Source organism: Lepidothrix coronata, unplaced genomic scaffold, assembly GCF_001604755.1.
Source record: "Lepidothrix coronata isolate B3197 unplaced genomic scaffold, Lepidothrix_coronata-1.0 Scaffold23, whole genome shotgun sequence".
NCBI lineage: Eukaryota > Metazoa > Chordata > Aves > Passeriformes > Pipridae > Lepidothrix > Lepidothrix coronata.
The window spans coordinates 4302755-4327058 of record NW_016690203.1 but is presented as its reverse complement, the minus strand read 5'-3'; the positions used below and the strand labels follow the sequence as shown (position 1 = coordinate 4327058).

General features: G+C 44.5%; 1 protein-coding gene and 1 long non-coding RNA gene across 3 annotated transcripts in view; one reads left to right on the top strand and one right to left on the bottom strand.

The window, feature by feature from the left end:
- Nucleotides 1-12582: 12582 nt before the first annotated feature.
- LOC108494229 lies at nucleotides 12583-15744 on the bottom strand. Its single transcript, XR_001873782.1, has 3 exons — nucleotides 15026-15744; nucleotides 13628-13682; nucleotides 12583-12741 (listed from the first exon to the last, which is right to left on the bottom strand). It is a non-coding gene; the product is annotated as an uncharacterized LOC108494229 (long non-coding RNA).
- A 501-nt stretch (nucleotides 15745-16245) lies between these two features.
- The window catches only part of JARID2 (jumonji and AT-rich interaction domain containing 2), a 216471-nt gene continuing 208412 nt past the window's right edge, over nucleotides 16246-24304 (top strand). Inside the window, exon 1 of one of the 2 annotated variants that reach the window (XM_017808492.1) lies at nucleotides 16246-16642. Coding sequence is in view for 1 of the 2 variants with exons in the window: in XM_017808491.1 (XP_017663980.1) it covers nucleotides 17746-17790 (45 nt within the window). In the remaining variant the exon portion in view is untranslated. Of the gene's footprint in view, nucleotides 16643-17209; nucleotides 17791-24304 lie in introns of those variants that run through there. The other variant, XM_017808491.1, reaches the window with a different exon arrangement.

Below are 24304 nucleotides of genomic sequence, written 5' to 3'. Positions count from 1 at the left end.
GATGATAGTAGATGTATTGTCCAAAATACACTGATAAATATTAAAACATAGTTTATTTTATTAGAATAGAAATATAAATGAAACGTGTGGATAATTTAGAGATAAATTTAGTTATGCCAGAAGCAGGCCGATTTTTGTTTTAGTATTTTTCTATCTGAGATCTTGGCTTGTTGAAAGACTCCACAAGATCAGGGTCTTTGCCCTGCCTCTCCCTTTTCTTTTACGGTGTGACTGCCTTATACAAAGTGATATTTGTATGCCAGGAGGTAATACGTTTATGTAGTAGTCACCCAGACCTGACAAGTACTGTAGTGTATTTCCTTTGAAAATTGCCCAAGGTGGGGTTATTTTGCCTGCTTTGACAAATTCTACACGAACTATCCACATTATGCTGTCACATCTACCTTGAGTTCATCAGCATCTTATTACCGATGCTGTTGTTTTCAAATCTAAATACAGTATGGGGAAATCAAGGAAGCACACAAACCTATCTTAGCAATCATTGTAAAAACAAAGCCTGAAACAATGACACTGCGCAGTAGTCTTAAGTGATTTTTTTTTTTTTCTGTGTTCTAATCCTTCAGAGAACAGAAAGGGGAGCTTTGAAAAGGTGCTAATAGACCATGAATGTGCAGCAGTGTAGTTCACAGCTAACTAAGCACACTCCCACTTCAATCTCGGACTAGAAAAAAAATGAGGGCACCACAGAAGTAAATTAAAATCATGCAAACAGTCCCAGCAACAACCAGGGCAGTAGCAGCTTATAAGATCAGCCTCGTTTGGCAGGATGCCCATCATACCATGACCTAAGAGAGCCAGGGCAGGAGGATATCTTATGCCTTGCAAAATGAGGATGGGGCGGGCTGCCAGGGAGAGGGATGGAAGCAAAACAAACATCTTTTACGTCTCTGTTGAATTAACTTGCTTTACAGAACACTGACAGCAAAATTTTAGGTCTTTTAAATGTGTTTGGAGAGTTCTTTTGTAATTTATTTTATACTGTAGACAAATATTCTCTCTAGATCAGCTGCCCTACTGGGAGAGATTACTATCGCAATGCCCCTCCTCCTGCCTGGGGGTATTGTCCCCTCAAATCACCCAGAGATGCTCATGAGCCTTCTCCAAATGTAGCCATGGTTCCATGACAATCTAATCTGATCTAAGATGGGGCTGCCACAGTTCCTCCTTCCCCAGCTGCTGCCCTTTCCTGTGCTAGCAAGAATGCTTGTCCGGTCTCACATAGAACTGGTTCAGAAAAGACAGAATTAACTTGAAAAATCGTAACACTTCCCTGATAGTTCAGCTCCTTGTGGTGTCAAACAAGCACCAGCACTGGTGGAAGAGGTGGGACAGGGGTGTACATGAGTCAAAGACAGGCTGCAAAAGCTCTAGTTTTGATCAGCTTAACCATCTTGGAACCGCACTCCAGGCTGAGCTACAATTTACACTGCTGGTGATGATCCAGTTCTTTCTGCCTGGCCCAAGTTTGGGAGTAGTTCTAAAAAGAGCTTCTTCATCAGATCAAAAGGGGTGGGCAGCCTGCCTTTGCTAATCAGTAGCCCTTTCCTCAGACACACCTGCACATAGAATTTTGCAGAAATGGCCTTGTGTGATCCGTGAAAACTACAGGGAGTTCCTGCATTCCTGTGACAGGACAGGCATTGATGAGCAGTCCTCTGCCTTAAATCAGGAGAAGCTCCTCTCAAGGTCAAAGCAAAGCTCCTAAGCATCAGAACAGCCAGGGCACTCTGAGAAGCTATGATGAACTACCAGGATCCAAGCCTAATGTGACAGATTATCTGAATGTAAGGAGATAACAAGGAAAGATGGTAAAGGAAGGGACACATCAAAGTCTCTCTGAACTGGAAATTGAAATAATTTCTTCCTCTTTCTGAAGTTTAGCAGTTTTTTTATCAGATCCTGAGTAGTAAGGCAGTAAGCAAAGTGGTTTGGTACTTGCTGACTTGTTTGCACACATCATCATGTCTGATGTGCCACAGAGATGGGGAGAAAGATGTAATAGTAAACAGCAAGCATGTAATTAAGACAGTTTTACTATCTCTGAATGTCACCTGCTTCTTTACAGCAGTAGCTGTAGAATAGTTTAGAGCCAAAACTCTAGAGGGCAAAATCAAAGATACACAAATTAGCCAGTAGAGAGGGAGTCTATCCCACAAGATATAACTTGTGTCTTCACTTGAAAGGTGAGTTTAATTGCCAACTCTTTCATGGTCTTCCCTCATCACCATAGTTTCATGAGTATTTAGTTCTGCTGTGCCCACATACATCTGTGAAGAGTACATTTTGCAAAGTATCGTGATGATAGACGCAGTAGGAACTGGAGATGCTCAGACAGCAGAGCGATGAGGACTACATAAATTCAGCAAGAGGGAAAAGACCTTGAGGTTCTGAGGAAACAAAGGGAAAAACCGGTTAAGTTAGAAGAAAACCCTGAAGACACCTTTTAGATGCCAGACTTCATACTGGGAAGCAAGTCTATACCTACAAGTTCCCAGCCTGTGACATTTCACTTCAGCGCATCTGAATGGTCGAGTGATGTGCCCTAGGAATGGAGCAGGGAGTATCACTGCTCAGATTTCAAATTGCATGATGCAGGAAAGTACCATAATAGCCCGAAACTACTGCAATGCTTGCTGGGGGGGGGTGGGGAGGGAAGTGCATAGAAAACATTTATACTGAGAAGTGAAAGAAGGTAAGTTCAGTAAGGCAAAAATTCTAACCTATATTCTTGCAGAACTGTTTACTGAAGACACTAGAACTAAAATTACTGGGTTTTTTAATAAGTAAAACTCTTCGGCTTATTGTCAAACACCCAGTTGTTAATTGCCAATTGCTTTATTGTCAGATGCCACTTTATACCTTATATGTCTTTGGGTTGAGATCACTGCCCTGTTCAGGAGGTAATTCTGTGGCCAGCAGAGAAGTGTCCCTTAGGTGCACTTCATTTGTAACACAATGGAGATTTGCATGCTCTGTCATAAGGGGAAGCTCCAAACTCTAGCAACACTCAGCCAAGAATGTTATTTGTCCCCCTCCCTGGCCCCCTCAAAAAAACCCCAAGTTCTGCTTTTTCACTAATTCTCAGGAGAAATATAAAGATCTTCTCTGCCAGTTGCAGATGTGTTCTATTTTTTCCCTACATCAGAGCTTCTGAATCACTCTTCATAATAAGCAAAGGGTATTCATCCCAAATGGGGAAGTTCTCACACACTATGTGATGATAAAGCATTTCATCCACTTGCAAAAAAAATAGAAAAAACCCTACCCGCAGAACTGCAACATCACATCATCTGCACTTTGCTGAATGTTCACAGAACAACACTGGAAGTCATTGAAGTGTCAGATAGTGATTTCATCATGTGTCAGGCCTCCCACTAATAAATGATTCATCTTTCTCAGTACTGACACCTCAAAGAAAGGAGAAGAAAGAAATTAATAAACTTTAAAGTGAGAAGTACTCTACTGATATTATATTTCCCAAGTAAACAGAAGTTTATGCATACACAAAGAATGCGTGCATCAATAGAATTTAACTTTCCATTTATTCAAAGTGTACTTTTAAGTATTAAAAGTGAATCTCTCATGGAAAAAAAAGTATAATGGAATTCCAAATGTATTATACCACCACAATACAAATTGAACAAAAATTATTCAGTTTACAAATACAAGATTTCACAAAGCACATCCCCCACCTTTGTGTACTGAAACTGGATTTGGGAAGAAATCCTTTCTGGTTTACATAAAAGTGATTAATAGTATCTTGGTGAATATAAGCCTGCCCCAAACTCTTTTACAGTTCTTCTACAGTTGTAAAAGAAATCCAGTTCCTCTTGAAGGCGATGAGCAACTTATATTTTTCTCTAATGGAGATGGGACTGGAAGGAAATTTGTCATTTTAACAGGAATTTACATACTCATTATTTGATGCTTCATAAAGCCAGAACATCTTCCATTGATGACAGTAGCTCTACTGGATGAACAAGAGTACCTAGTAATCCCAATTTACTTTCTCTCAGAAGGTATGAACTCAAATACAGACTCAAATTAGGCAATGTACTTAGCAAGATACTACCGTTTTTGCTTGGCTTGCTATGGCACTGAAGTTTGTGTAGTCACACACTGAGTTTCCAGGCTTTTTTTTAATATTTCAATAAAATGCAGTAGAGATACAGAGGTCTTAAATTCCCACACTCTTTGTAAAAAATAAATAGTTAGGAGAAGAAAGAGATTCTAAAAGTGTCCTAGCTGAAAAAAAAAGCACCGTAACATGAATTTATACCTTATGAAGCATTAAAGAATCCACATGGGAGAGAGACCTAACAAATGATCCCAACTGTAGGAAAGAAGAGACAATCGTAATTCACTGTGAAACCATGAGACACCGACCTATGTAAAACCAGGCCTTGCTGGTTCTGCTACTAATGGAGTTGCTTTGACTGTAGGAGCCTTTTTTTCCTGGTCAAAACAGCATATATTATAAACAAAACACTCCAATCAGTAGACTCAAAGCTTGAGTAGCTTATGGATACAGAATTTATCTAAACTGATTCCTCTCCTGGAGCGGAGAAAAGAATTAGATTAAGATGATAAAGTTTGTACTTGGAGACCCATTCTCAGCAGAAATAATTAGGCTGGTAGGAAAACTGCTGGGGACAGAAAAAAGCCACAAGCCCCTGAGGTCTCAAGTCTACCTAAGCAGTTACTTATTTCTTTGTCTCACTCTGAGTATGTCTACCAGAGTTAGCAATATGGTTAACTGAGTTCTTAAAAGCAGTAATATACAAAAGCAAATTATTTTTTGCTGTTCACCCACCTCTGTTCTGGTAGAATTAATTTGGGCATCCTGGGTAAAGATGATGTCCAGTTTCTCCATCAGTTTGATTTAGCATGACCTCTTCACTGTCAGCAGAGGAATATAAAAGATGGCAATGAACATTTGTATGTAGGAAAATTTACATGGCTGTGGGGCAGGATGCCTGGATGATCAAAAAGCAAAGAAAATATTAAATACTTAAAACACTTTACCATGAAATTATTTCCTTCCCTTTCCCCCACTCTCCCCCCCATGTTAAATCAGGTAGAAAAGTGTGATAATATTAAGGCTTAATCCAATTTAAATAAATTATTTTCTTGTAAATGTTAAAACAATCATTACATGCATCATTTACCCCCTCTTCTGCCCATAGTCTTAAATTATGCTCCATTATATCCAGATGGAAAAAATATGTAGAAATGTTTCTTAAACATCAGAAATTTTTGTTTTGATTATATTCAGAGGTAAATGTCATTAAAGAGTCCTAGAAAAAAAGAAATCTTAAAAAGCATTATGGGATTTTGTGTACCAAACTTAATTAAGAAATTTCTTTGCTAGGTTACCAACAATATTTTATTACAAGCTTAAGGTATAAGATCGTTATAGTTCTCTGTCGTGCTTGGCAGCAGAGAAAGAACACATGCAAAGAACAATCTTGTTTCTACAATTAATTACAAATGTAGAAATGAGTGATATATCAGACCCTGTCTACACCGCACAGTCGTGCATTTATAACCATTTCACCATACAGAGTTATTAAATTCATGCTTTGCATCTACAGTAGCTTGATACCACATCACAGCCACGGGTAGTTATGTTTATTCATGCACAGCTACCACCAGCCAGAACTGTACGTATGTGTCAGTACATTTTAGCAAAATCTATATCAAATAACCAGTAGTGCAGGTCTCTTCAGCTAGCTTTTTTTCTTTTTGAAGTGGGCAGAGTGGAAGCAAGATAGGAGAAGGCAAACCAGAAATGCATGGGTGGCTAAGGGCAGGTGGTGACAGCTAGCAGGCTTCTGCCACCGGCATTTTCTGGGTCAGCTGATGTGGTGACAATCACCCAACTTGGAATTGCTTAGCAACCCCTCTTGTTTATCTTGCACATCCTTACTGTCCCAGAAGGAGTCTGCCACAGAAGAGGCAAGAAATGCTCTCCCCACTGGCAACATAAATGGCTGAGGAGGAAACACCTGGGCCGTGGGCACTACGAAGTCCCTGGCTGCTGGTGGGGATCTCCACCTGCGGTCTAAGGATTGCCAGTGGAAGAGCCCTGCGAGAAGGTTTCTGCAGCATAGCAACCTGTAGCATACAGGACAATGAGCAACAGGACACTGATGAATTCTCCTCAGTGGAGAAGTCCATCCTAAACCCTCCTCTCCAAAATTTCAGTTAATTGAGTTGGGTTACTGGATCCCAGTGGGGTGCCAAGTCTAGGTCTCCAATAAGGGCAGAATACAGACAGCTACAGAAGAAAGAGCAGTTTCAAAGGGTGTCCATTTCAAGACTGAGCCATCACAAATCATCCAGAAATTCCTGCTATGACTACAAGGATACTGACACCTACACACACTCGTCCCTGTAGACACAGACCTAACCACATTGCTCAAGGCTTGCAATACTGATCTCACAGGCAGGATTTAAAAATCACCATTCTTGCTATTCTCTTCCAAGGCCAGCAAAGGATATTTTGCTTTAACCTCAAGGCTTCAGTTCATGCTTCTCCCTAGGAACATTTGTTTCACTTAGCTGTCCAAAGTCAGTCCTAGCCATGAGACTGAATAATACCAGTCTCACTGAGAAGTGTGTCAACATCCCAAACCACTGCAGCTCTGAGCACGTAACTCACCAGACAGTTTTACTGGTTTACAGAGAGAATCCCAGTCTCTTTGACTCATTGGTCAGGAAGCGTGTTCCCACGCCGTTCCCTCATCCAGACAGTTCTGTTATCCTGAACTGTTTGCTAAAAAAGCCTGAGCTTATTTGTGTTATGCTCCATGCGGAGAAACTACAACATACAAACATATAATCATACAGTGATGAGACGCTCCAGTTCCAAAAGCCATAAATTCTAAACAAGATTATCTTGGTTTTAAAACTCATCTTCCCAGGTTCACGAGATGAGCCATCTCATGGCCCAGATAGGCAAGATGACATATTACAGTTTATGTAACCATATGTAAGGCATGCACTTATTAGAAGGGGCTACTAAGGCTGTTGCCCACACTTTTTGTGACAGCTGCAGGCGTCATGTTCTCCTGTCAACTGATGGGAGAATGGTATAGGAACTCAATATGACAAACATATTTTTAACGTACTGGCAGTTTCAAAACTTTTTAATTAATGAACAGAACTGACTGGGTACATGTATGCTGCAAAGCTGACTAAACTGCCTTGGGTACTAGAGGCAGACTTGGCTTTCTTTATTAATTTACTATCTAAGGGTAAACAATCATACTTTTCAGTGGGATAAATTAGCATATCCAGACCCCTCTGCTTCATCAGCTACACTGCCAGAGCCACTCAGATTAGCTTCTTCAAAGCTAGCTTCAGTACCCTTGCAATCTGCAATACAGATCTAAACTCTTTATCAGAAATGCCACAGGTAGAGCAACTCCCACATTAGTGTCTCCCCTGTAGAGATGCAGGGAGTGATGACTACAACAAATCTGGCAGAATTCAACTGGAAGAGAGAAGAGAAAAGGCACTGGGATGCTGCCCACAGGGCCTCCAGAGATGCACGTGTACTTTTGATCCTGGGGAAGCAATAACCTGATCAGTGCTCTATGCTGCTCTCCTGGCAACACACAGGCTTCAAAAAAACATGTCTCCATTGTGACTAGATATTCACTTTAATAAACAAACTTTAATAAAACAAACAATTTTAAAAAAAGGCCAAATCCTCTCGCACAGCATTCCTCACAAGCCAATTAAGGAGAACCACTCTCCTGGGCCAGTGAGCAATCTCTTCCCAGGCCAGGCAGGAACAGAGCCTGCTGCAGCTGCTAGGCAGGAAGGGCTGGGCCCACTGGGGCTTTGAAGTAAAACAAACAGCTTGTTTGGCAGATAGCTATTTCTTCATGGACTGGTCAGCAGGAGGGATCATGGAAGCTGGCTGGCTGGTGGTGTGTTGTGTCCACATCAGTGAAGGCAAATCTTAAACTGTACCCAAATCCCTTGAGAATTACAATGATGTGACTGACACCTGCTTGGGCTATCCTCTGTTGTTGTTGTTCCTGCTGGTATTTTAAACCTAATTCAGCTTTTACCATGACTCACTCATACACAGTATCCTTAATCTACAAACACTCAAGGATGATAATTCGGCTTTATTATCCATATTCCCTGAGCTCCCATTTCATAAAGTATAAGCACACTCAAGAAAGAATGATTCCTAAAATAGCCAGGCACGTATATTTCCACCTTCTCTTCAGGAAAGCAGTTAAAAAACATAAGTCCTTGTAACACTTAAAATTGCTAACCTGAACCTCTTGATAGCAGCAGGCGATATCTTCTGAAACAGCTGGGGTTTTATCTCACACCAAGCTACTACATACCATCAACCGTGTTTATACAGGCACTGCAGTGACAGAAGACATAGCATGAACCAAAGAGAGCACAAATTTTCATCTCACATCAGCAGAAGACTTTGAAACTGTGCATCCAAAGTCAGCACATATTACAAATTCAATAAAAACAGAGACCACTACTGGAGTTAAAATAATAACTATCACAAAAAAGAATACATATACCCAAGTTTTTGGGCCACAAAAGCTATTCTTACAAACAAGCAAGCTGTTCTCATGCTTTATTTCCTATACTCTGCTTTTTGCCTAATGATTTCAAGGTGTTGACTCTGTGTAGTGGTGAGGGTATCTCAAAAACTGGTAAAAAAAATTGAAACTAGTGGAGAGCATACAGCACCCTACAGGATCAGGCCTTTTCTATACCGTTATTAAATACAAAATTGTCTGATAACCTTCCTTATGACTACAACAGTAATTTGCTGCTTCTGTTCTTTCAGTAGAAGATACCACTATGTTTGTGCTACTGGATTAGTTATAAAGATGGCCTTTTATTAAAAACACAGCTTCCTCTGTACTCAAAATTAATTCTACTTGGCTGTAATACAAATGATGTTTCAATGTGTGAAATTTATGGTCAGTTAGAAGGAAAAATTATGGCTAAACTTTGGCTAGTAAATTGGACGCCAGCAGTACTGACCCTGCCAGCACTAGTAGCCAAACTTGAGGCCTGATTCACTACTTTTCCACACTACTCATCAGCTGGAACCAGCTCCGGGCAACTGAGACTTTTTTTTTTTCCAACAGGAAACCTGAGTGTGTCCTCTGCTTGAGAGGAGCATCATTACTGCCTATAAAGATGGACTTCAGCTTGCAACATCTCATCTCAAGAGCCATATGTACTCTCTCTTTGCGAATTAAGCCACCTCAAATAAGTGAGGCCTTTCTTTCCTAGAAAGGCTTTGGTGTTGCCTGCTGCTAAAGCAAATGGCCCTGGAAGACAGGCTCTGCCCAGACAGCTGATGTGCAGACAGGAAAGGGAGACATGCAAATATCAGGTTTGTGGGGCGTGTTAGCTGACCTGAGAGTCTCTAGAGCCTCTGGCCCACCCTGGAGCACCAAAACCTGTGCTGCCTCTTACCTTCCTCCTCCAAAATCACCAGACACGACTTCTACAGCAAAGCTAGCCCATGCTCCTTTCCATCTACCTATTCCCTGCCCCTTTCTCCTGTCCTCCCTTCTCACAACCTACCTGGTTCTGCACTTGCTCCAGTCCGACCCTCCACCTTCCCCTCTCAATTTCTCCTGTATTTCCCATGCCACTTGCCAACAATGAAATGCTGACAAGGTAGTCATCTTTTCTTCCCCTCCTCCAGCACTGTCCCATGATTCTTTTGGCCGCAGAAAGAGTCTCCCCTTGCCCATCGATCCAACATTGTCTTTTGATCACAACCATGACTGCACTGGTCACATGATCTTCCCTGTGGCTCAAAGTAAGCATGATACTCTTCATAAGGCTAGGGGGAGAGAAGGGAGGAAGACAGACAGACTTTTGAATGAGCACATTCAAGAGATGGAAAAAGAAGAGAAGGAGGAAGAAGGATGGAGTATTTCTCTCCACTCCCTCTTCAGTCCATTAAGACACTGCTGTTCCCCTTCTTCCTCATAGACCTCTTATTTCCACATAAAAGCATCTTACTTCAGTGTAATGAAATTGTTAAAATTACTAACTCAACTGAAATTGTTCACATTTAAGCAAAATTACAGTTTGTGCAGGAACTTGCACCAAATCAAAATCAGAAGTTCATACCCATTTCACATTTTTTGTTCAAGCTTGTGTACGTATGAGGATTTGGTTCAAGCTTGTGTGCCTCAAGCCTTACTGTCCCACAGTCCTATGTCTCAACAGATGCAGGGCAACTGAGCAAACTGCAGTATATGCTGAACAATGTGGCAAGGACAAGCAACCTTACATTGCCAGTTGTAAAAAGGAGTGAAATAAAATTCAAAGGAAAGAAAGGCTAACATAGTACTAAATTCAATAGAGAAAAGGCAGACAAAGAGCCAAATGAAGAGATTTGTGGTGCTTTTTCTGATGTGCTTGCACTGAGAACACCATGACAGTCCACAAGCAATATGTTTCCGTCAGTTTTGCGTGCTAAACGAATATATTAGTTCCATTTTACAGACTGTAAGCTGAGGCAGTCAGAAATTAAGATCTGAAGAGTCTCGAAGTACCTAAAACCCAGGTCTTGCTAGTACTAAGCAAAGCATTTTCTTTGAGTGTTCAAAGGCTTCTACCAGCCTTTGGTGCAGATGCACATGTGTAGTCCTAAGAGAACCCATAAAATGAGGAACACAATGCAAGAGCTACAACAGGAACACTTTAGCAACCACAGACATATTTATTTCCCCATCTCCTCTTCTACGTTTTCAAGTGGGAGAACAAAGTATCCTGCACATTAGGAGATTCAGATCAAAGAGCTGTGATGGTCACAAGTCACAACTCATCACTTACCTCACAACTGTAGCTATTTATGTACAAATTAGTAGTGCGGACCTGGCCACTATTAAAAGATTGATGTAAATGGCTTACCCAGCATCACACTCCTTGGCAGAGGATCAACTTCTCCAAAGCAACATTCAGCTGCCTTAACAATGAGATTATGTCTTCCCTTCTTACATTCACAGGAACATAGGAGGGTAAGAGTTCAACAGACAATGCTCTCTCTCCTTCAGCATGTACTCTAATTCATCCCCAGAGCAGACTTGCTTAACACACTGAATAAAACCCAATCATCCTATGGAGGTGGGGGGAAAGGTATGTAGTCTATTTTAAGATTATTACAAAGCAATATATAGATGTATGGATAGAATTAAGATTGCATAAGCATTTCCCCAATTCTGGCATTTGGTAACTTTTCAGTGCTTAACTTAGCCACTTTAATATCCTTTCAATCTGACCATCTGCATAGTGTCTGTCTGCACGTGTATGTACGGCTGCTTTGAGGATCCTGGAGATGCTAGGCACCACCACGTCTCAATTACTCAGAGGACTTTAAATCACGTGCATAAATCTGCAGTGCATGAATCCGGCCTCTCTGTGCATACAGAATCCACTACACAAGTAGAGCTTAACTGCATGATGGAAGCTGCTGTTGGGAAACCCTTAGACCCACATGAAGAGACACCACCTTGCATGTACACTGGCTTACTATGTTGCATGGCCATTATGTTTGCATTTTTGCATGTGTATGTTTAAAAAAATGTGTTCATTTATGCATATATTTAACGTGTGAAAAAAGTTGTAGGGAAGTGGCCAAACTGATAGCCAGCAATCGGCTACTCACATCTCTATTTCCCCATGGGAAGAAATAAAAGGAAGTTCTACTTCCCTCTTCCCCAAGGGAACCACTCCCAGAAGTAGCTGTTTTTCTCTTAGATATGTATTGCAATGATATCTTTAATATTCCACTCCAATATTGCTTTAACGTGCTTTGGGGCTTTTAAGACCAAAGCAAAACAGTAAAGCAGAATATGAGTACAGGACAGATAGGATGTAAAGCATGACAGAAAGTGGAAGGGAACCCCAATTGGAAAGTGTGGAAACTGGAATGTCAGGTCTAGACAGCAACTCAAGCCAGTGGCAAGTTATCTATCGACAGAGGCCTTTGATGGTCTCCACATTCTTCCACCTGCTACAGGAAAGAGTCTGCATGTGGTAAAGTTCCGTCTTCTCAAACTCGAAACAAAATGTGCTACACATAAATGATGTCATCATTAATAGCAGAAAAAGCTAATCTATAGGAACATGCCTCAATTTTACAAACCTGGGGGTCCATTTTTAAAGTCTCTTTACCTACTCTATCAAGCTTCTTTCAAACCTCAGAACTAAGTCCCAAAAATCCCCCATGCATTACTGCATCTCTGCAGATGGCCAATCTCATTCTAGGGCTAGAAGCATGTTCTGCATCCAGCAGGGCAAAGTTCTGGACCCTCTTCCACCCTGACACTTCTCAGTGTACAAAACATTTTGCTTTTTTTCTACACAAGAGATAAGATCTTGGAATTCAAATCTGTATCCCTTTCAGATGCAGAAAACCTATTCAGCACTAGAAAACTTAATCTTATCTTTTCTGAGGCAGGCATAATTCAGGTAAACACAACACAGTTGAAGAAAAGGTATCCAGAAGTTATTTTTATTAACTGGTAAGCAGCCATCTGTCCACAAACAATCACAGCCTGCCCCCAAGACAAGGCTCCTTTATGGCTGAACTTGTCTGGCATCATGCCCTTTGTTTGCTGACTGTTGAATTATGGCTCTTGAATTCACCCCATGTTCTTTCTGCCTTCCCTGTACTGCTTGTGCCTATTGTTTTATCTGTTTGACCAAAAAGAAGAAATAAGAACAAAAAAACTTAAATGGTTGTGCTTTGGTTTATAGTAAATCCTCATTTTCCTGAAGAACTAAATATTCTTCTTTATTTGTTTTGACCAGCACCCATACAAGGACCTTTCACAACAGCTTACTAAAAATCTTGCCCCAGAACTCTGATACACCCCAATCCAATCTGCATACACACCTGCTCTTTAAGTTTGAAAGTGTCAAAAGCAGTAGTCCCTGATTGAAAAAAAAAAACTGAAAAAAAAAAAGAAAGAAAAAAAAGTGCAGTCATATGTAAGTCAGACAGGATGAATGTTCTTTTCCTATAACCTCAAAGGGATTTTATCTTCATTGAGATGTGAACTAGGCAAGTATTATGAAAGTTGTAGTAGCTGGAGAGGTATCACCAAGGTTCCTTCTTAATGAAATTTCCTCTCACTTTTCACTGAACTGCATGCTAGAAGATTATCTTATATGCTAGAAGATGACCATATTTCACCTCTTGCTCAGAGATAACCACACCTAAGATGCTTCGTATGCACAAGTCCAAATGCACAATGCATAAAATGTGTTATGCTCATGCAAAGAACAAATCCACAATATCATCACTGCCCTCCCAAAAAAAACAACCCCCCCCCAAAAAAAAAACTCAAATCTTTTTGAACAATAGTATCATACACCAGATCAGTGAGCCCGTTCTGGCTTTGCAAGTTATTGGAAAGGTTGACGCTGGACAGTGATTAAAAACTAACTACAGATCATATAAATCCAGTTTGGAGACTCCTTTATAAATGTGTGTAATTCCTGTAAAAGGATTTCTTACAACGAAGAAGAAATAAATGAGATGAAAACAAGGAAACTCTACCATTCTAATGTTAGTCACCTCTCAAACATCTTCAAGGCACAGTTATAGCTGGAAGTGACCAGGATGAAACTTGCTATCAAATTAGAAAAAAAAAGACAGAAAGTGATCAAATGTAATGGCAAACACTGATATCAGTAGCAGTTAACCTGTGATACTAAGTACTATTGTAACAGCATTTAATTAAAAATGTAAACGAGTACAGTAAACCAGTTCAGCTTGAATATTTAAAAGGTCAGTCTCCAAAATGCACATAAGCTAGAACTGAAAGGCAAGAACAACCACGGATACATGATACTCAGCATGTGCATAATACAAAGCTCTGTATAACAGAACACAAATGTAAATAGAGTCACGGATCTACGGGATAGGTTTCTGCCACGAAGCCTCAAGAAGAAAATTCATTAGTTTGCACTGACAGGAAGCTCTTGTTCAACACATGGCACAAAAGACAGCAGCAAACATAGCAACACCCCAAGACTTTAAGGACATTCAGGAAGTAATCTCCAAAGTAAGGAGAGAAATAGTTGGTTTTGCTACCTCATTTTATTTGAGAAAAGCCAGGTGGGTTTTCTACGAGAACCTTTTTGCTCAATTCTTGACCCAGAAATACATGAATCTTTGTCTTTTTGGGCTTTCCAAAATGTCTCTTGGAAAATCACAGACTCACCATTATTAATCAAAGAACACCTGAGACAAAAGCATTTTCTTCCAATTATGTCCTAGACCTTCATGCTACATAAACACCTTAATAAAAATAAGTGAGGGCAGAAAGTTAAACAGTCCAAGAAGTGTGCATATTTCCAATTTAAAGGAACAAAATACTCTCCTCAGACTTGCACTTAGAAATAAGGTATATTTTCCTACAGAAGGCCTAAAGAAAAGGCTGTAAAAGACTAACTTGATCCCAAGTAGTATTACCATAAAAGCTTGATTTTGGATGAGGTCAAGCACACAGAGATCATTTTGTACCCCATTTTTTTATTACACAAGATTAGGAAAAATGTCCCAAAATAATTAGCAGTAAGCATGAAGAAGTGAAGGGAAAACTAAGAAATCATGACATAGCTTATTTTTTCTATTTAGTGTCTTAAACATGATTTGCATATTTCTAAGGTAAAGGGAGAACAATATGCTCACTTATCTACATAAGTGAGGAAGGATGGCCTCACAGTGAAGACAGAAGACTAGGAATCAGTGAGTGAGGTTCTGGCAAGTTCTGTGTCTCCTGCTCTCCTGAGTTTGAGCATTGCCACTCAAGAGCCTTGCACAGAAATTTTCGCCCCTGCAGAGCAAAAAAATACTCTCCAGAAAGGATCTGAACATAAAAACTGCATGTGGAAGACAGCATGAAGTCCCTAGTGTTACTTAAATATATAACTATATAAGTGTATAAGCATTAGCATAGAGGTACCTCACCTCAGAGTTTACGCCAGAGTTGTACAGAAAAGTACAAATGGCCACTGGGTATGGTGATATCTCACGAAGGGAGATCATCAATGACTCTCTTTCTTCCCTGGCCCTGGAGTAAATGTAACCATAGAATCATAGAATGTTAAGGGGCTGGAACAGACCTTAAAGATCATCTAGTCTCAAATCCTCTGCCATGGGCAGGGACACCGCACTAGACCACGTTGCTCAAGGTCTTATCCAACCTGGCTTTGAACACTGCCAGAGTTGGGGCATCCACAACCTCCCTGGGCAACCTGTTCCAGTGTCTTACCACTCTCACAGTAAAAAATTTCTTTCTAATATCTAACCTAAATTTCCCCTTTCAATTTGTACCCATTATTCCCTGTTCTATCATTGCATTTCTTGACGACGAGGTCCTCTCCAGCTTCCATGTAGGTCCTCTTCAGATACTGAAAGGTTCCTATGAGGTCTCCACGCAACCTCCTCTTCCCCAGGCTGAACAGCCCCAACTTTCTCAGCCTGTCTTTGAAGGGGAGATGCTCCAGTTCTCTTATCAGCTTCGTGACCCTCCTCTGGATTTCCTCCAACAGCTTAATCCGCCATTAAAGAACTGTTGGGTTTTCACTGAAGATGCACCTTCCACTCCGCACCCAGTTTCCTACTATTTTTTGTTTTAACTTAAGGGGAAAAAAATAATTTAATCGAATGTCAGGATTTCTCACTGACACCGGGTTTCCAGGTGCCGCCCGGCGGGTCCCGTGGCAGATCCCGCCGGGGATCGGGCAGGGCGGCGCTGCCCGGCCTCGGCACCAGCTCTCGGCGCGGACGGGCCGCTGCTCCTGGGAAACCGCCGAGCTTCCGGCGGGATTTGAAAGCACACATCCATCCACACAGAAAGCTTATTCTCGGGAGCGCCGGACCACCGAGCCAGGTCCCGCGGGGCAGCCCCAGCGCGGCGGCGCCGGCAGCAGAGGAGGCGCGACCTCAGGACACCTTGGAGACACACCGGGCGAGCCTCGCAGAGCTCGCTCAGCCCGGCAGCCTGTCCCGAGCTGACACCGCCCGCCCGCCCGGCAGGCGGTCTCTCTGTCCAGCCGGCGGTCTGTCTGTCCGCCTGTCCGGCAGACCCAGACCGCCGTCTCCTCGGCGGGCGCAGCCCACAGACACAAAGTTTTCGTGCCGCCACTTCCCAGCCCAACCCAGACACATTAATCCCCGCGCTCTCCCGGCAACCTCCCGCGGCGCCTGCCTGCCTCCCCACTCCCTGTCAGCGATTCCCAATAAACTTCCCCTTCGCTCTCCTCCTCCTGCCGTGCAACCCCCCCGTGCCCCCCCCAGCCTCTACCACCGAGCGCCGCAGGGGGGGGCTGGGGGGAGACAAGCAGGAGGGGGAAACCAACGCAGAGAGGCGGGGGAGGGGAGAAGGACGAGCGTGGCGAAGGGGGTTCCTCGCCCCGCAGCCAATCGGCGGGCGGGCGCGCGGGGCACGCCGGGAGGTGTAGTTCTCCGCCGTTCGCCATTTTGTGGCGAGGGAACTACAACTTTCCTCGCGAGCAAGGATAATTCTTGGGCCCTGCGCGGCCAAACGTGACTTCCAGGTGCTGCCAGCGCAGCGGGCCCCCGGTGCGTGCCCAAGCCCGGGGGAGGCGCGGCAGGCGCAAGGATGGAGCGGAAGGGAGAGCCCTTGGCAGGCGGGAGGCTGCTGCGGGGCGGGGAGGGGGCAGGGCAGGGCGACCGAGCGTGCTGCGCGCTGAGGGACCGTCGGAAAACTCCGCGCTGGGGCTGCGGCGCAGAGCTCGCGGCGACCTTGGCTGCCAGGTGGCCGCGCTTAAATGCCAAAAGAAAGGAGGTGGGAGGAGGGGTGGGGGTTGGGAGAGGGAAGTGCGTGACGCTTGACCCGCAGGGAGTGTTCAGCGAGGCCTGTTGCATGCGCTGAGCGCGGCGCTGCGGCTGCTGTCCCGGTTGGGAATTGAGGGCGAGCCCTAAGCCGTGTATGTATGTATGTGTGTGTGTGCGTGTGTCCGTGTATATATATATATATATTTATATATATATATATATACACACATACACGCGCAGACATATATATTAAAAAAAAAAAAAAAAAAAAGAGAGCCAGGTCCATTTAAAGTTGCTGGCGGAGAGCTGTTCTCATTGGTTAGGGGGGGAGCTGGAGGAGCGGAGACACACACGGTGCGTGCAGCCCTCGCTGCCGCCGCCGCCGCCGCTGCTGCCGCCGGAGCCGCCGCCGCTGCTGGAGTTGTCCCTGCTGCTTTCCCTGCTGCAGCGGCACAAACGTGACTTCCAACGTCCCGATTATTTATCTTCTCCTCCCGGCCCCTCTCCTCCTCCAAGATGTAACTACAGCTCTGACACTAAGGACCTGCAGATCGCTTAGGCGGCTTGAGAAAGAGAAAAGGGGATATCAAGGGCGTCGGTTTTTTTTGTGTTTGGGGGATATTTTCCATTATAATGCTTCACTAAAGTGAATTTTTTTTTTTTGTTTCCTTCGCATTCGTCTTTTTTTTTTTTCCGTCCCCCATTTCTCGGATTTATTGCTAGGAGAATCACATTGTGAGGAAAGAAAGTCGGATTACAAGATACCACTACAAACAACCCCCTCCCCCCTGGATTTTTTCGGTATTTTTTTATTTTTTTTTTTAATTGTCGCGGCTTTAATTCATGAAGCAATTGTCCCCTTTTGCAATCAGAATTTGGATACCAGAATGAGCAAAGAAAGACCCAAGAGGAATATAATTCAAAAGAAATACGTAAGTGGTCATAACATATATCGTTTGACTCCCAGTTTTAGGAAATGGCAGTGAATGTCAAGTTTATAGCTAATCCTGCAGCTCTAAGGCTTTGGGAACAAATGTGATGCTGAATTTGATTTTTTCTGTGGTGTGGTGGGGGAGTTTCAGAGGCCCCTTTTAACGGGCAAGCCTATCCAGTTTGGTTATAAAACCAGATTTGTGTAGCGATTCCTCCGGTGAATAAATGTATTGACCTCAAATGACACAATCATAATCTAGTTTTAGATGAAACGCGGGGGGCTGCTGCGATAATGTCACCGAACTGCATTTTCAAGTGGTTTTATTAATTCTGCGCTTTTGCATGCGAAGAGAGATTTGTTTGGGGTGTTTTTTTTGGTTGGGTTTTGGTTGTGTTGTTTGGTTTTGTTTTGTTTTTTTTTTTTAAATGATCTACGTGTGTCTATCCCCGTCTCGTGAAGCGGCGGCGGTGGTTGTTGGAAGCCCTTTAAGTTGAAACCGAGTGTCTGGTTATGGCGAGCTGGTTTCTCGCAGTACCACATCCCATCTCCTGTGTGTGATCCTCGGCTGCTCTGCCTTGCGATAGACGCCGGAGCAGCTGGGGATCGCCTTACGGGCAACGCGTTCCTAGGGATTGACCGGAATAATGAGGAAAATGGCTCGGTACAGTTTTAAAAATAATTCATTATGATGGCTCGAAAATTTGGGCTAATCCAGCGCAGCCCGGGCTGTATTTCTGCCTCTCTTTATTCAGCCGCTTAACCAATCCCTTGTAATTGTCTAATCCTTTAAACATATAAATGTGGATGGGTAGTTAGATTTTTGTTCGTGCTCCAGTTACGTTTTGATTGGCACGGGGCAGTTTTTCTTTTCGTTTGGAAAAACGAAGGGGATTATCCATATATGCAGTAGAGGGAATAATGATTTTTATGTGAACGTTAAAAAAATTATACGTATATATATGTATATTGTCCCCCCCTCTGCCTCCCCCAAAATTATGAATCCTCGCTTCTGGGTATGTTTGATGCGAGGCTTTAAAAGTTGTAGGTTATATCGTGTCTTGTCGCCTGCGCCGATTTCTTTCACAGAGGGGTGTTCCTGGGCAGGGAGGGTGACCTTCGGGACACTTTCCCTCGCTATTATATAGATTTGGTAAAAACTGCAGTTGACTCCAGCTGACTGCCCGGTATCGATTGCCCGCCCCGCTGAAATGCTGCCCGGGGGTGGTGGTGGAACGATGTATGTGTGTTGGGGGTGGGGGGGCTGGTGGTGCGCGATATTTCAGAGCTGCCTCCCCCTCTCCTTTCCGCCCCCCCCTCTCCTACACCCCCTAAATTTCCGAATTAAAATACATCCGCATTGCAGAGGAGAGGGGAGCCCGGGGCCGGCGAGTTTAAACTATGGCATCGAAACGGGAACGGCGGGTGGAAAGTGTGGCGAAACACGCGAGGCGTCCACGTTTCCCAGGCAGGCAGACAAAAGCGGGGCGGGGGGGACGTGGGGGGGAGGAAACCGCGGTGTTAATAATTAAAGCTGGGGGAGAGGAAAAGGGAGAGATCGCCCCAAACCCCGGCTCTCCACGGGCTCGCCGAGGCGAACAATGCGGCGCCGCTCCCGCACCGCCGGGCAGGGGGTGCGAGCGCGGCTCTCGGGGGAGGAAGGCAGGAGGGACGGGGGCGGACAATGTGCCGCGGTGCTCCCGCGGTCACAACTTCGCGGCGGCGCTTTCATTTAACCCTTCTCCCCCCTGCTCTCTTTCCCCTCCGCCCCCTCCCCGTTTTCATTTCTGGCAGGGGGCGGCGGTGCCGGCGGGGCGCGCTGGCGGCGGCAGCAGCAACAGGTTGCGGTGGCTGTGGCGGAGCCCGCGGGCCGCCGGCCACGCCGCCGCCCGGCCAGGTTCGCCCCGCTCCCCGTGACGTCACAAAGGGACGGGCCTGCGCGCCGCGCAATCCTCGGCGCCCCCCCCAGCGCTCCGGCTCGCCCCCCCCCCCCCCCCCGTGACGTCAGAGCCGAGGCGGGGCGGGGGCGGGAGGAGCCCCCCGGGGCAGCTCTCGGCGACAACGCGGGGGGGGCGGGGAGGGGGGGAGCCCCCCCGCCGTGACGTCAGAGCCGAGGCGGGGCGGGGGCGGGAGGAGCCCCCCGGGGCAGCTCTCGGCGCCTCCGCGGGGGGGGCGGGGAGGGGGCGGCCCGGGCCAGGTGAGCAGGTGCGGGGCCGCCCTGCCCGCTTCGGGCTGCGGGGTGGGAGGAGAGCGCCGGTCACGTCGCCCCCGTGGCGACACGCGTGGTGGCACGTCGCCTCCTGCCCGTGACCTTCGGGCGCTACGGCAGCCCGGCGGAGTACGGCCGCCGCCTCCTCCTCCTCGCCCGTGCCAGCACAGGCTTCGCCTGTTCCCGGAACAATGGTCCCGGTGTCGGGCCCTGCTACCCGCCCCGGGTCCCTGGTGCCCCCAGCGCGGAGGTGATGCCCCGCCGTGAGGAGCTGCCTGCCCGCCCCCAGCCGCTTTGTGGCCCCGCTCCTCTCATACCGCTGCGGGTTGTCATAGAATCAGAGTCACAGATCGGTTTGGGGTGGAAGGGTGTACCTTGACGAATATCCAGTTCCAAGCCGCCTGCGGTGGGCAGGGACACCTTCGACTAGACCGTGTTTCTCAGAGCCCCGTCCAACCTGGCTTTAACCTGGTCTTGTGGTATCGGGAGCAGAGCCTGTTCAGGCTGCTGCTGCCGTTTCTTCTTTTCGGCATTTGCAAAATGAATTCCGAAAACAAGAAGGTGGTGAGAACAATGGAGTAAAGCCTGTGCGTTGTGGGCTGCCATCGCGGGCTTGGCTCCCCACTCCGTAAGTGGTCACAATTGAAAGTTCTCTTAAACTTTGGGAGTGTTATCTTTTGTGACTGGTAACCCAGGAATGAGGAAATCCGTGTATGCATCTTTTTTTTCTGTGATTTAAAAACGCTATCACTTAATTTTTAAAAGAACCATGGCTGACTCATACAACTCTTTCTTCTCACTTTACCCTCCTCCTTCTCAAACATCTTTACATATCAAATATTGCCTTTTGGCTCAAGCCTCAGAAAACTGACAGCTTTGTAAAGCATCCGCCGAGAAGCCAGACTGCGTTCAGTATGCGCTTGGAATTAATAGTTCTTAAATGAAAAGCTTTGAAGTCTTAAGCGTAATTTCACAGGTGCGTTTTTCTGCCTGGTTTTGTGATTCTGAATAGCAAATCTTGTGTTTTTGCTGGCTTAGGTCTCAGGGTATCAGACCTGGTTTACTGCCTTGAAATACCTGCATGGTTCTACCACGGTAGCAGATGGTAAAATATAATTAAGGAGTAATGTCAGTACCGTTGCCTCGTGTGATTCGTTTCCTTGTCCTTGTAGAAGTAAAACTCCTGTAGTCTGCCATGAGGTGACATGCTTCACCTACCAATGGCCTGGTAAGCCCCTAAGACAGAGGGCCCGCAAGGCCCTGCTAGGATTAGCATGCTGCAGACATCTGAGGAGAGCTCCTGTGAGTGCTGCAGCCTTTGTGCTTGGAGCAGGCTCAGGGAGTTTTGGGGGAGATGGTGACCGTGCAGCACCACCACCTCCTTCTGCGTCAGGGGGATTTGTGCAGGGGCCTGATGCTGGGCACTCCGGGGCTTCAGCCGGACTCTCCTGCCCTGCTTTTTTTTTTTTTCTGTGGGAGTTTTCCTCATTTCTCTCCTGCAGCCCCACAGCTGACAGCAGGCTTTAAGTCTGACCACTTTCTACAAGAAATAACGTAAATATGTCGTTGGCAGCAGAGGTGGTATTCAGTGTACATTGCATCTTATTTCACATCAACTTCTGGGGCTTTCTTGTGTTAGGTCTCTTATAGGCTTGCAGTAACAATTCCAGCAGCGTAGCACACTCAAGTCTTTTTTTTCTCCCTTTATGTAAAACTTAAGGATGCTAGCTGCACTTGAGAGCTGCGTTTGGGTTTCTCTTAACCTCCTCCTGATCTCTTGAGACTACAACATAATACGTTGTAAGTAGCTATAGGGTAGTGCATAAGGAGAAACTAGTAATTAAAATACTTTTTTTCTTTAAGTGAATATTTTCTATCAACAGATGCTTTGCCCTGAGATACTAATGGACTCCTGCTCACTCTGATGGACTGCAAGCCAGGAGTCTGTGTAATATGCTGTCCAGAGTGAATTACAATGAATCAAGGCTCCCGTGAAGAGTTTCTAATGTTCATTAAGCACTTCCACCTTCTCTTATGAGGCCTACTAAGCCAGCATTAAAAACATATTACCCCTTTTCTGTAGATATAAAGTAACAGTTAATGTTATGCATATGCTAAAGTGTGGTATAAACGTCAGCTGATTCTGTAAGGCAGTAGCATTCCCTCCATTTTATTGTTTGATGAAAAACAAAGAAGTCTAAATTACTTGCCTGAAGCTACATGCTGTAACAGCGGCAGAGTTGGAACTAATCTGTATTTCTGCTGCCTTGTCCAATATTCTATCCTGTAGCTTACAGGCTTTTGCTACAAGGCATGGCATCTGCATTAGAGGGACCACTTTTTGCAGTTCCAACTTTCTTAAAAATTTTTCCCCTCCCCAGTTATGGTCTGGACTGTTAGATTAACATTTTATTTTTGGCATAATAATAAAATAAAAGAGGCATTTCATTATGGATGCTTCTTTTCAGTGATCATCATACTCTGCGGCTGATAGAGACCAGTTGATACTGTGATGACTCAGCTGTGTGAGTATTACATAAAGTAGGTCAATTTTTAAATCTCATAGTTTGAAGCTAAAGAGACTCCACGATTAAAGTTTATATTTTGTTTTTACACGTTACTGTTATTTCCTGGTTTGAACATATCTGAAAGTTCCTGAGGAGGAAGGAAATGGTTTTTTTGGGGTTGATTTAGGGGTTGATTTTGACCATTTTTATTGTATAGTGACTGAATTCAATCAACTTGAACTTGACAGAGAGGAAAGACCAGCTGCATTCGTTTCTAAAGTTTCCAGTTTGCAGCAGTCAAGTGAAAGGGAGGCTTTAAAGGTAATTTTTAAGTAGGAAAAAAAAAAGCAGAAACACGTTTATTATTTTTTATTGCAAGCACCCAGCTTTTGTGTGATCTAGCAGATGTGGAATTTGCAGAGGAATACATGCTTCTTCTAAATCCAAATTTGCATTTAAAACATTCTGGTTTTCCCCCTTAGTCCTTTGCGTGGCTTTCTTCCCAACTATAAATGTAAACCAAGTGTAAATGATGCATTGTTTGCCTTAGTGGGCAGACAGTCTGAAAACAATAGTGCTGATGGATTTGACTGCCTCTGTGTAAGATTAACGGGACATTAACATTCAAGTCTAATAATGCAAATTTCAGTGTTGCCAAACCTGAACTTCCCTTAAGCGTTTCCTGATGCTGATGGCCCTAAATGTCCCTGCACTACAGGCCAAAACTTCAGTTGACAGTTTTTAACCTTTTGTTAGGTCTTTAGAGCAAAGGGTAGATTGTACCTGGAGTTTAATGTCCAAGTGAGTGATGGAGTACGGTACACATACACTTTTTATTCTTAACTACTGTTTTTTATTTAAAGCATTTTTAAGTGGTAGGAAGCCACCAGGAAACTTGAAAGCTGCAAATTGCTTGTAAAATTCAGGTCTAGCATGTGAGGATTACTTGGCGCTGAATTTCAGATACAGGAAATAATATGTTTGCCAAAATGTATTTGGTGTTCTCTTAGATCTTTGATGGGTTGGTTGTTTTGCTGGCTTATTACTTCTGGGAATATTGGATGTGATCCTTCTTGGTTTTTAACGGGCAGGTTTTATTTGGGAACTCTTGGTTTTCATTTGTAGGGGTGGGTTTATTTCAGTCAGTCACAAAAACGTTTCCTCAATGAATCAGTAGGTAGAAGGTTTAAAACTGTTTGCCATTTCACTTGCTCGGGTTTCACACTTTCCCTCGTGTAATGACATCCTGTTCTGATGTTGTTCCTTCAGTAATCCGACAGAGGCCTGGTATTTCCAGTGGTGGGCTGTGGGAAAGGAATAAACCCTTTAATTATAGCAGTGAGGTCTTGTTTGAAAATTTGCTAGCTCTTTTCCCCTTCGTGCGGCCTTTATTTTTGTCCATCCCTTCCCTATACAGATGAAGGGTCCGAAGCTGTAAAACACTGCTCTGCAAGCGTGGCCATGATCAGCTGCAAAGCTGAGCGGTGGCTGAGACCGTGTGGCCTTGCTGAATGCCGTGTCTCGTGTCTCGAGGCTCTCGGCTGGGGATCACGGCTCCCTGGTCTGCGAGCAGACGGATGCTGTGAGTGCCCCCCATCTGCTCCCGTGCCAAGTTTATTGGCTTAATTTATGCTGCTGCAGAAAGCCTTTTGGAGTGACCTGCTTGGCTGAGTGTGGAAGCAAGATAAAAAAAAGGCTCAGGTGGAAATCATCATTTCACTGGTACACGAGGGGAAGAGTGGCATGTGAAGCTGCTTCAGCACTTCTGCAGCAAATGTCTTGTCCCACCCAGACTAATG